Source organism: Bos indicus x Bos taurus, chromosome 20, assembly GCF_003369695.1.
Source record: "Bos indicus x Bos taurus breed Angus x Brahman F1 hybrid chromosome 20, Bos_hybrid_MaternalHap_v2.0, whole genome shotgun sequence".
Classification (NCBI taxonomy): Eukaryota; Metazoa; Chordata; class Mammalia; order Artiodactyla; family Bovidae; genus Bos; species Bos indicus x Bos taurus.
In genome coordinates this window covers 10,068,815-10,081,517 of record NC_040095.1, presented here as the reverse complement: position 1 = coordinate 10,081,517, position 12,703 = coordinate 10,068,815, and the positions used below count along the sequence as shown (strand labels likewise).

General features: G+C 42.0%; 1 protein-coding gene across 3 annotated transcripts in view; it reads left to right on the top strand.

The window, feature by feature from the left end:
- OCLN (occludin) overlaps positions 1 to 12,703 on the top strand; it is a 48,180-nt gene that overhangs the window by 29,574 nt on the left and 5,903 nt on the right. For all 3 annotated transcript variants that reach the window (XM_027520115.1, XM_027520114.1, XM_027520117.1), the window contains exons 5-7: positions 3,639 to 3,784; positions 10,281 to 10,496; positions 12,140 to 12,311. In XM_027520115.1, the coding sequence (XP_027375916.1) occupies positions 3,639 to 3,784; positions 10,281 to 10,496; positions 12,140 to 12,311 (534 nt within the window). The remainder of the gene's footprint in view (positions 1 to 3,638; positions 3,785 to 10,280; positions 10,497 to 12,139; positions 12,312 to 12,703) is intronic.

Here is a 12,703-nt window from a genome sequence, read left to right as displayed (position 1 = left end):
TCACCATTCCCTTTTCCAGGGGACCTTCCTGACCCAGGGATTAAACCCTGGTCTCTTGCATTGCAGCTACCAGGGTATTGCTCCACCAAAGCGAGCACAGCCTTGAAATTTTTTGTGTATGAAAAAGGTTGAAGTAACAAAAGACTTGTACTGGAGGGTAAAGTCAGTGATCAGGCTCTGCAGTTCTGCTGACTCTAGTAGGAGATAAAAGAGCTCAGCCCAGAACAGCTCATCTGATAAGGCAATAGAGCAGAGGTTTATGCAGCAGACTCCAGGCTCCTGCTCTTCGCCAGGTCCTGGGCTGGGCAGGACCCAAAGAGGAAGGCAGGCAGACAACTGTCCAGGGAGAGGCAGTGGATTGAAACTGAGGCTTTCAATTATTTAAATCCCACTTTTCCGTTTACTAGGTGTAGGTCCTTGGGAAAGCTGTCATGGCACCCTGAGCCCTTGCTTCCTCCTTCAGAGAGTACTTAGTATTGTTACCTGAAAATTGGGTTCACCTCTTGGTGGGTGCTGAGCTAATAGACACAACCAAGCCATTGATCGGGAGAAGGAAGAATTTACTGTTACTTGCAGCAAGTAAGGAGAACACTGGGGATCTTTTCCGAAGCAGCATCTTTCTGAACAGCGAAATTGAGGCAGTTTTAAGTATAAGTTTTAAGCAAAGGGTACCTGTGTATTTGTGAAGGGGCTTGAGCAGAGGAGAATTCGGTATGGAATATGGGGCAGAGGTTGACAGAGTCCAGGCTTTAGTTGATTCAAGTCAGGAGCGTCTACATCATTCCATCCTCCACCTGGCTGGGAGCCTTAGTTCATGCGAACCTCACAGATATGTTGTGTATCCTTTGAGGAGGAGCTAGGAGAAACTCAGGGACATGTTTTGTATCCCTTGAGGAGGAACTAGAACCCTGCTTTATCACTGCAGTGTCGTTTGAGTGTCTTTTTTCTGTTCCTGCATGTCTTGGTTCCTTCAAGATGGTTAATTACTGAGATCTGCGCGAGGGTGAGCGTTGTGGCCACGCTTAGATCACAAATGGCCTCTCTTACGTCAGGAAAACCAGTCCTGGTTCTTTTTCTCCAGGGATCCCCTCACTTACCTGCTTACAGATGGAGTGTTAGATAAAGATCACTTTACAGGTAGAGGGACCCCCTCACTTTACCTGTAAAAGTGTACCTACTGAATGATCCCTCAGTTCAGTATGTGGTGTGCTGTAAGCAAGCAGACGATGGTGGCTTAAAGAGCGGTCCACTGCCTGTTGCAATTAGACACGTGGGAGCAGCGGCACCTGTGCGTAAACAATTCTGTCTTCATTACACACGTGCTCTGGTGGGAGGTGTGTGTGCACAGGTGCTGGCGGGACAGGAGGAGAGGGAGGTGCCTCTCCCAGCGGGGGCACGTGGGGAAGGCCCCAGCAGGTGGGGGCGTGACTGCTACTTGGTAGTGAGTCAGGACTTGAAGTCCACTTAAGGATTAGCCGCAAAGAAAGGAGGAAGGGCGTTCCCTCCTGGGCAGTGAGAAGTCTCTGCAGAGACACTCAGACACCTCTTTGGGGAGGTTTTGGTTTCCGGTTTGCCACGATCAGTAGGAAATCCATGAGCTCTGCACCCTCTGCTAAATTTGTAGAGAGGAAAGAAACCTGGAGAAGAGTTAAATGGTTTTTTGAGAAAAGGAGGTCTTTTTAAACCTAATATACCTTTGGGTTGGCCGGGTCTCTGCCTGTGAAGCTTGGTGATGCTGTCGAGTCCTCAAGAATTCAGTGGGCGCCAGGAATGGTTCCCACCCGACCCCCCGTAGTGGGATCTGAGCACACTCCCTGGTAATCCACCCACTGGTTTCCCAGTTGCTGCCAAACTCCACTTTGAGAAGGAAATGATTCCATTCCTTTCTGACTCATGGGAATACTAAACAATCAAGAATAAATACCTCTATGTACTTCAAGGGGTGGATAAATAAATATCTTGAGATGGGTGATAGAGCAGAGATAGGAAAGAAGCAGGTCAGGTTTTAATGCTGTGCTTTGTGAACAGCAAGATGTAAAGTGTGCGGGTGGCAGGGAACTGCACTGTGTTGATGCTGGATCTCGTTGCAAAGACTTACGTAGCAAAACAGCCCAGTAAAAGTCTGTTGTTCCCTTCAAATACTTGTAAAACTTCTTTGTTCAGTTCCAACAGCTTTGATTCCAGGAACCAGCATCTCCTGAGTTTTTATTGTGGTCACAAAGGCCCCTGCTGTGATGCCTTGTCATCTTATTTAATTGTCAGAACAACTTTATGAAGCAAGTAGCTTCCCCATGTCTTGCAGATGAAGTGATTGAGGCTTTCTAGAACTTGTACTCAGCAGATCTGGAGTGAACTGAGGTATTATAATTGGATGCTGCTGTTCTCATCACCAAGCTAAAAGAGTCCCACCAGCCTTATTTTTGAAAAATTGACCTTTTTCATGGAAATAATTTTTTGAGTTATCCCCCCCTCCCACCTTAGTTTTATTCCCTTAACTTTGAAACAACTCTGACTTGTCTGGGCTTAGCAGTTATTTTTTATAGCAGAGTAATTTATATGTGAAGATTTTTCGGTGAAATTTAAAGTCTTAGATCTACTGCATGAAATCTAATAGACAATGTTAAAACTCTAATTGGCTGTGATTATTATATATAGATTTTCTCCCAAAGGTTCTCTGGGAAACCTTTCATGTTAACAAGGCATGATCTCCAATGTGTATTAGTTCTTAGGACAGATTCACTCACGCGTCAGCATGGAATAGGAGGGAAGGTAGAGAAGGCAGTGATGCTCTGACTATACCATATAGGCTATTAGCGGTAGAGCCATTGAAAACGTAGAGGGAGAATACACAGATCTTTTATGACTAAATCAGGAATCAGTTTGGGCTTTTTTTTAAAAATTTGAACGTGTTTTTGTTTGTGCGAGGTCTGTGTTGCTTTACAAGCTTTTCTCTAGTTAGGAGAGCGGGCTACTGTCTGGTCCTAGTTCTCAGTGTTGTGGCTGCTCTCTAGCTCCCTCTCATTGTGAAGCATGGGCTCGAAAGTGTGGCACACCCGGGCTTAGTTGCTCTGGAGCATGTGGGATCTTCTCAGATCAGGGATCAAACCCGGTCTCCTGCATTGGCAGGAACTGAGCCACCAGGGAAGCTCTTGGGCTTCTTAATGTGGTTTTAAAATGTCATATTCAGGGTGAATGGATTAAGAAGAACCAATATTCTGTGCCCTGGATTAGTGGTTTTCCAAGAGTGATGCTCAGACAGCAGCATCAGCATTACTTAGAACTTGCTAGAAATGAAAATTCTCACTATAACTCTAGAGCCAGATAAAATGAGATTAGTCTTCCTAAGATGGGGTGGATAATTATTCCGCCTAATCATATCAGGATGAGAATCAGATAATTAGGATTTCTTTTTTCTTCTTTGTAATTGATTCTGGATTTGTTAAACTAACAATAACACCATTTCTGTGCTGATTTGACTATTAACACTATATAATAACAAGGTCATCAGATACATTAATAGTATTTAATGAGCCGAGTAAACATTAGATAATTTTATATATGATATTTTTCTTCCATTTCTTTCCCCCTTTAAGTTGCAGGCTAAGTAATAACTGAGTCTCTTGGAACTGTTTCCTTAGGTTAAAAACGTTTCTGCAGGTACACAAGACATGCCTCCTCCCCTCTCCGACTACGTGGAGAGAGTGGACAGCCCAGTGGCCTACTCCTCCAATGGTAAAGTGAACGAGAAGCGACCGTATCCAGAGTCTTCCTATAAATCAACCCCGTAAGTAATGTCTTCCTTCTTTTGCTAGAATGAGCCTGAAAAAATGAGATTTGTATGTATTTATAGATCGGTTGCTATTTTGTGCCATTCAGCTTGAAGGAAAAAGAAACATCCAACAGTTTTCACAAAGGCTGAAGACTGATCTCTGCCTTACAGGTGCAGAAAATTCTTTGTTATTTCTGATTTTGAAGTTTAGATAAGGGTGGAAGGGTGTTGTGGATTGATAGCAGAGCTAAATGTGGTTCTCAGTCTCTCTCCCTGCCTGTAATTATTGTATCTCTTTAATAGAAGGAGGAGATTACTCATTGGTCAACACTATCCACATACATTTTCATTAAATTAGAACACTTCATTTGCATTCCAGAATTCTGAGACTCCTGTGCTCTGCTTAGTTGCTAATTTGTGTCCGACTCTTCCAACCCTAGGGGCTGTAGCCCACCAGGCTCTTCTGTCCATGGGATTCCCCAGGCAAGAATATTGGAGTGGGTTGCCATTTCCTTCTCCAGGAGATTCTCCTGACTCAGGGATCAAATCCGGGTTTCCTGCATTGCAGGCAGATTCTTTACTGACTGTGTCACCAGGGAAGCCCCTTTGCTGTGCTAGATCCTTCATCTTGCTGGAGGAGGTGAAGCTGATAAAGCCTCTAGATTTTGTTTTACATGTTAAAACAAAGAAAGCCTCACAGTGAGTTTTTGGCCTAGAGGGGGTGCCATTCAGGTTATTCAAATAGTATCCCTGTTGTGGTTCTAGATTACCCTGAAGCCGAATTCTAATTTACTTTAATGATAAGAGAGAGACATTGAGGATGTTGTTAAGGACTTGAATGTAGTTTTTGCCTAAGGATGATAAACTAGTGTTCCTGTATATAATTCTAGAACCCCAAGTTCCTTCATAGACCAAAAAATTAAACCTTCCCTTTAGCTAATTGGGTCCTTCTACATTAAAGGTTTATCCACTAGTTCAAAGTTGTATTTCCAGCCGCCTCTAGTGGGCCAGGTTTGTTGAGATCTGCTCTGCGTGTACAATAGTTCGGGTGCCTGGAACCCTATGGGATGACACTGGCAGCTGAGTTAAGTCTGGGATCAGTTTGAGAATGCTTTATTATTACCCTGGAGTGGAATTTGGAAGTAGACTGGTTTTCTGCCTTACCCTCCAGATACTTTGGTTCTTCAGATTCTACCTTGCTTTTGATTTCAGTTGTGAATGAGGAGTGAGGAAGAACATTTTCTCTATTCTCCTTCTTCTCTTTGGATTTTGACAAAAGCCAAATCACATGAGGCTGTGAGAAGAGGTGCGCCGTAGAGATGCAGTCCTTGTAAAAGTTTGAAGCTAGGGCTTGCACAACTTCCATGCATATACAATAAATATCTCTCATTCTTCTTGTGACCAGCTGTGCCTCCCAGTTAATTGTAAGGCTTGCAGGGCTCCACAACATTCCCACACGCTGTTCTTTTTCATGAGAATGAAGATATTGTCACAGATTCATTTGGAGCAATTTAAATATCTTACTTAGGGACTTCCCTGGTGGGCCAGTGGTTGAGAATCCGCCTGCTAATACAGGGGACACAGGTTCAATCACACACACCTCGGAGCAACTAAGCCCGGGTCCCACGAGCCCAGGAACTGCAACTAGAGAAGCCACTGCAAAGAGAAGCCCATGCACCCCAATGAAGAGTAGCTCCCACTCTCTGCAACTAAAGAAAACCCTCACGCAGCCATGAAGACCCAGCACAACCAAAAGTAAAATAAATTTTAAATAAATACCTTACCTTTTCTTGAATAAATCAGCACATTTATGATGTAAAATTTAAGAGGAGCAAAAGGGGATCCCTTTGTCCCCAGCTATCTAGTTCCTCTCCCCAGGAACAGCTAGTGTTACCAGTTTCTTTTGTGTCCTTCCAGAGGTTATTTTAAATGAATATGCTGGCCAAGTACATATATTGGTTATTTTTCCTTTTAAAAAGTAATAACATATTAAATGCACTGTTAGCAGTGTATCTCAGTGATTGTGCGTATCAGTATACAAAGTTTGCTCATATGTTTTATGTCTGCGTAATACTGTATCGGATGGGTAGACTAAGATCTGTTTTATTAATCCCACACTGATACACACTTTTCCCTAAAGTTTTGTTATTACAAACCTCAGCGGAGAATAAACTTGCACATTGCACCTTTATCAGTTTGCAAGTATGTGGATATATCTGGAGGAAAAATATTAAAAGCAGAATTGCAAGATTAAAGGAAATTGCATATATGATTTTGATGGGTGCAGTCAAACTGTACTCCATAAGGGTTGTACCAGTTGGTACTTCCAGCATACACCCCAGTACTTTTTTGAAGATCTGGAAAATCCAAATATGATTCTTATTGTTCAGTTAGTCAGTTCAGTCGCTCAGTCATGTCCGACTCTTTGCGACCCCATGAATCGCAGCATGCCAGGCCTCCCTGTCTACCACCAACTCCTGGAGTTTACCCAAACTCATGTCCATAGAATCGGTGATGCCATCCAGCCATCTCATCCTCTGTCATCCCCTTCTCCTCCTGCCCCCAATCCCTCCCAGCATCAGGGTCTTTTCCAATGAGTCAACTCTTTGCATCAGGTGACCAAAGTATTGGAGTTTCAGCTTCAGCATCAGTCCTTCCAATGAACACCCAGGACTGATCTCCTTTAGGATGGACTGGTTGGATCTCCTTGCAGTCCAAGGGACTCTCAAGAGTCTTCTCCAACACCACAGTTCAAAAGCATCAATTCTTCGGCACTCAGCCCTCTTCACAGTCCAACTCTCACATCCATACATGACCACTGGAAAAACCATAGCCTTGACTAGACAGACCTTTGTTGGCAAAGTAATGTCTCTGCTTTTAAACATGCTGTCTAGGTTGGTCATAACTTTGCTTCCAAGGAGTAAGTGTCTTTTTTTTTTTTGTAAGTGTCTTTTAATTTCATTAACCCTGCAGAAGGGCAGGATGGGGGTGGTGCTAAGGGATATGAATGCAACAGTGTGTCATAGTGATGAACTTGCAGCCTCTGGGGGGTGATAGAATTTGTTGACTGTTGTCCATGGCAGAGCACTGAGTGCTGTGGAGGATTCAGTGTACATCTTCCTGCCGACATAGGGGACTCACATTTAAGTCATAACCTGCCTTTGCTCAGGTGTTTCCTGAAGGTGTTTAGTAACCCACAGGCGCCTCTCCTCACTATTATAGTGGATAGAGAAGGAATTAGAATTGGGAACATTGTCTGAGGTCCAGGTTAAGAATGAGGTACCTCAATACTAAGATATTTTACCCCTAAAGCATAACATACATTCAGTCAAAAACACTAATCTTGATATAAGCTTGATGAGATTTCACGCATGTGAACACTTAAGTAACTGCCACCACATCAAGAGAGGCATTTCAAATGTTCTGAAACATTCTTTTCTTCATGGATACTCTCCTTTCCCCATCACCACTATTTTGATACCTGTCACCATATGGGAATTCTTATAAAATGGAATCATATGGTAATTACTTTAGTGTCTGGTTCTTCTTGCTCACCATAATGTCCTGACCTTAGAATATTAAGACAGTTAGAATTAATCCTGGATTAGGAAACAGCAGAATGTAGCTGAAGATAGTTGCTTCTCTACCCTTTGTAAGTGGATTTGGGAGATAGCAGGTACACTCCCTCCTATCCTGTTCACACCCAGGACAGGTTATGTGTGTGCTAAGTCGATTCAGTCCTTCCAACTCTCTGCAACCCCGTGGACTGTAGTCCCCCAGATTCCTCTGTCCATGGGATTCTTCAGGCAATAATACTGGAGTTGCTGTGCCTTCCCAGGGGATCTTCCTGACCCGGGGATCGAACCCAGGATGAATTAACCTTTGTAAGTCAAAGAAGTAGAGTGTTGATGCAATGCAGAGCTTTCAAGGCAGGCTGACAGAGTGCCAAATGAGATCATTGTCTAGTAGCTGTATTTGGGCTGGTAGGATAATCTCTTAGGACATTTATGCAAGTTGTAGGAATTTGATGATTCACATGAGGCCCAGAGATGGTACCAACTTCCGGCATAGCATGATCCAGGGACTCAAAAAATGTCAGGGTTCTTGTTACTTCAGTAGTTTTATTCTCAGTACAACTTCTTTTGTAGCAGGCTGGCTATGCACATTCCTCAGGCTGCCCTGATCTGATACTCCTGGATTCAGAGTGAAATTTCCTTTCCCAAAACTTACCTGTCAAATCCTAGTGAAAGGGCCATTCTAATTGGCCCTTTTTGGGTCCAGGAAGATGGAGTTGTCTGGTTGACAAGGCTTGGATAGGACCCTCAATGATATATGGCAGTTTAAAAATACTGTATATATTATGGACGTCATTCCTACAGTCATGGCAATGATGCGATCAAGCATTTTGTTTCTCTCTCTCCCGGATACTGGGTGTCCTCAGAAAAGAGGATTCTTGTGAATGTCTTTTCAATTTAGTAATTAGCTTGAACCTCTGCCATTTACTGGGCCAGGTACTCCTGGAAATACGGAGTTCGTGTTCCCATGGAGGTTGCAGTCTAACGTGAGTGGGAAAAAGTGCACGATAACTACACTGTCGGGGTGAGATAGAGCAGGAAAGGCATGTGTGTGTGTTTGAGAGAGAATAAAACAAGTGTAAGAAAGAAGGAAGTCAAAAACTACAAAAGAGCAGATTTCCACACCTAGGGGACTGAATCAGATACTAAGGAAAGTGTACAGGTGTTTGTTTCTGGGTTGTGCAGATTTTTTACCTAATTGGACTTGGGTCTAAAAGCAGGTTTGTAGATGACCAAGAGTGCACCCATTCCCTAACTCTTAAATTTATATATACTACTTTTCTTGCCAAGCATTTCATTTTTAGCTTTTATGCTCTATCAAGTTACTCTTTAGTGTTTGAAAGGGTATAGGAAGAGGGGAGATGGAAGACTTCTAAGATGAAGATTTATAATATCAATTTCTAATATAAAATTATGAGAGGAGGCCTGCCTTGCAATTTTGGGTGGTTTTTTTTTTTTCCAATTTCCTTTGCCCTGTAGCATCCCCCACCCCCACTAGCCCCCAACCCCTCAGACAAACCCACTGCATTCTAAAGGTTTTGTTTGCCACCTCAAAGCTAGAAGCATAGTAGCTGGCAGAGTGTCTAGGAACTTGTTAATCATTCACTCACAGAGAAAGTCACATTTTCCTTCCTTTAGAGGTAGTGTTAACAGAGCACTTAAAGCCATGTTAACCTGGATAGAATTTAGAAAGAAAAACTCAATACTATGATCACCTCCAACTACCGCCCCCCCCTTCCCCATCACCCACCAAAGCTTTAGGCATCTGCAAGAAATTAGTTAGTGTGATTAAAAGTCTTAAGACTTTGGCAACAGAACCAAGCAGTTTTGGATCACCTAGAAAACAGTCCACCTTGTGGATAAAACTCAAGATGACAGTTTCTGTAAGTTGACAGCAAAAACAACAAAAAAAATTCTTCTTTAACTAGTTGACTTGAATAGCAAGGCTGATGTCGGGAAGTCTCCGGTGCCTTGTTTCTGCTCTTGCCCTTCTCCAGCTCTGCTGCAGGGGAAAATGCAGCTTTGCATTTCTGTTACTCAGAAGTAGTTGAGAGTTGCCACAGCTCTTGGTCTTTTATTCCATGGTAGTCTTTGTTTTTTGATGCTTGTGGCAGAAACAGTTTATGCGATTAAAAATCTGATGCAATATTAAATAATTGGTGCTAGAAAAATAAGTGTAATGTTAACTCTTCCATTTCAATCATTCTTCAAGGCTTCAGGCTTAACAGTGCAATTTAAAGAGGTCTTGGCTGAGCCCCTTTACTGTCCACTGGATATTATCACAACATTGTTAATCAGCTGTTTTCCAGTGTAAAATAAAATGTTTAAAAAAATAGGTGTTAATAAGTCCTTTCATCTATTACAGTGTAAAATGCTTTTTAGGTTCTTTGCTTTTAGTTTTTTTAGTTTAAATTTTCAATTTGTTTCATTTTATCATTGTATCTTGAAAAGAGAAGTGATATAAAGGAGTCTAAAATTAGTATTACGGAGAGCTTATCTCTGGGAGTTGGCCCCCAAAGGGAGATATAGATGTGCATTCCTCTCCCCACTCAGCATTCCATGGAACTGGAAGAACCTGTAGAAAAGAAAGGCAATTGTTATCTTCCTAATAGCCTTTTGTGGAGTATGTCCTGGGCACAGGTCAGGTCAACACCTCTTCCAGGTCTGTGGGAGTTGCCTAAAGTGAAGTCTTATATCCATTTTACATAGAAGGTTGACTAACGGGCTCCCCTTACATGAGAGCCTTAAAGGGGCTCGTGTGTATTAGAGGAGCTGCGCTGGTGCCGAGCTGAGCACGGGGAGCTGGGGATGGGCTCGGCGCTGGGCAGGTGGCTGCTTGAGCGCGGGCCCACGCGCGGGTGCCGCCGCCCTCTGTGGTCCCAGTGCTCTGACAAAGGGCGGTAGTGCTCACGGACAGATGATTCCTGTTTTGTTAGGGTGCCGGAAGTGGCTCAGGAGCTGCCATTGACTTCACCTGTGGAGGACTTCCGGCAGCCTCATTACAGCAGCAGTGGTAACTTGGAGACGCTTTCAAAAAGGGCTCCCGCGAAGGGCAGGGCAGGGAAGTCAAGGCGGGCAGAGCAAGACCACTATGAAACAGACTACACGACCGGAGGCGAGTCCTGCGATGAGCTGGAGGACGACTGGATCAGGTACCGGAGCATCTCTCGCTGGAAGCCCTGCAAAATCCCATGGTTTTGGGGGTGTTGCCTCCTTGCCTAGGGTGGGTGGTGTAACCTCATTCTTTGCCAACCAGGCTGGTTTTTGTTACATTTTTCCCCCTTAGTACCCTTTGTAATAAAGATTGATGTGGAGGGAGTGTGTTTATCTTTAAAACACTTTCCATGCACCCCCGCAAAATGACAAACTTGGCCAGTGCTGTATATTTTTACCAGTAGCCACCCAAAAAAGGTTTGTCAAATAAGTAAAATACACATATAGGAGAACTTTGTTTTATTAATTAGAAAATTCCAGACTAGTGTTATGGCTCTTTCTTTTGACGTTTACTTTTAAGTTAAGCTTTCATGATGAGACCAGAGATTCTTTTAAAAGTTTAATCCAAAGGACTTTGGCAAACAGATTTGTAAACAATTGAGTTAACATTTTAGTGTTGTGGTTAAGTTACTTTTTGTGTCAGTGGTTTGGTAATCGTCCAGCATTGATCCCCAGCTGTACTTGGGTATGACCTATAGCCTTTTGGCCCAAATATTCTGAGGACTGGGACACAAATCAGAAATATTTGCCGTGTGAATTGTGGTGAATCAAAACATTGCTTCTCAAGCTGTTAGGAGGGATGGATAGGGCAAACAGACCTAGAAATCCCTTACTCACTGGTGGCTCTCATATTTCATCCCCCCTTGCCCCTCTAGATTTTTGGTCTCGTTTAGCCACCTGTCTATAAAATGTTTGCCTATCTTGTATCATGCAAGATTTAAATGCAAACTTTCAGAAATTCTGAATACTCATTTCCCTTCCGAGCAAATCATTTAATTTCTCCCCTCTTTAAAATGAAGATACTTAGACTGTCTCCGATAGAACGTTTAAAATTCCATATTGCTATGAAGCACCTAACCCTAACCCTGTGGAACAACTCAGAGTATTTCCTCAGTGGATTATGGATGGTTAACAGCATCACCATCATATGTAAGGAATAGCTGGCATATTGAGAGATACAAGTGATAAGAATTCCAGGATTTTTTTCATAGTTTAACACATTGTCAGATTATTTGTACAGTGAGCATGCATTTTCATACATGTACCTTTTCATGTCTGCTTTTACAATCAAAACGATTTCTGTTAAAGAAAAACAAGACCCGCCCTCCCATTTTCCCACCAAAAAAATGCTCAAAACCATCTGAAAACTACAGATGGTAGCAGAAAACAGGCACCTGTCAATGAGCTGCTCTGCCACTGAAGGGATGAAAATATCCTTTGTGTTCATAATTCCAGTTTTAAGACTTTAAATGTAAGTGTCCATTCTCCTGTGATGTTGTGTATTCAGAACAAATGAGTTCCTAAGACCACCCTGAAATTTCATAAATGATTTTCAACACTTATTTCTAAAAACCAATAAGCAGAGTTTTAAAAAAAAAACAACAGATGAGCATCAGTGTAAGAAGCATAATCATTCTTAAAAGAACTTCTTTGTATCCCACCTTCCTCTATCCATAAGCAATAGCAACAAAAAGAAAACCAAGAGAATGTCATTCTCCACATGCCACCAGCTTTATTATCTTTGTGGAACTTAAGTCTGCTAAGGATATATAAAAAAATCGTTTTCTCTCTGAATTTTTAGGGAATATCCACCTATCACTTCAGATCAACAAAGACAACTCTACAAGAGAAGTTTTGACACTGGCCTACAGGAATATAAGAGCCTACAAGCAGAACTTGATGAGGTCAATAAAGAACTCTCTCGTCTGGATAAAGAACTGGATGACTATAGAGAAGAAAGTGAAGAGTACATGGTAAAATCAAACCTTATAATTAGATATTACATAGAATTTTATTCTAGTCTGTGGAGCTACATTATCCTTTATACTAGTATTGATACAGATTTTGCTAGTAATTACCAAACTGTAATTTCATTGAATAATAATTGAAATCCAGTCTTAAAGTATTTTTGAAATGGAACAGTGTACTAATGTAGTTAAGATTTATAAAAAAATAATCTGTACATATATCCCTTCCTGTTTAAAAGAAAATAGCTACATTAATTTTTCTATTTATAAACAGAAAAGAGTTTACTCTTTCTGTAAAAAAAATTCAAATAATACAGAATGGAAGACAGAAAAATAGATTGCCTTAAATTTTTTCAACCAAAATATTAGTTGTTAAAATGTCCCCTCCCTGCAGAAGT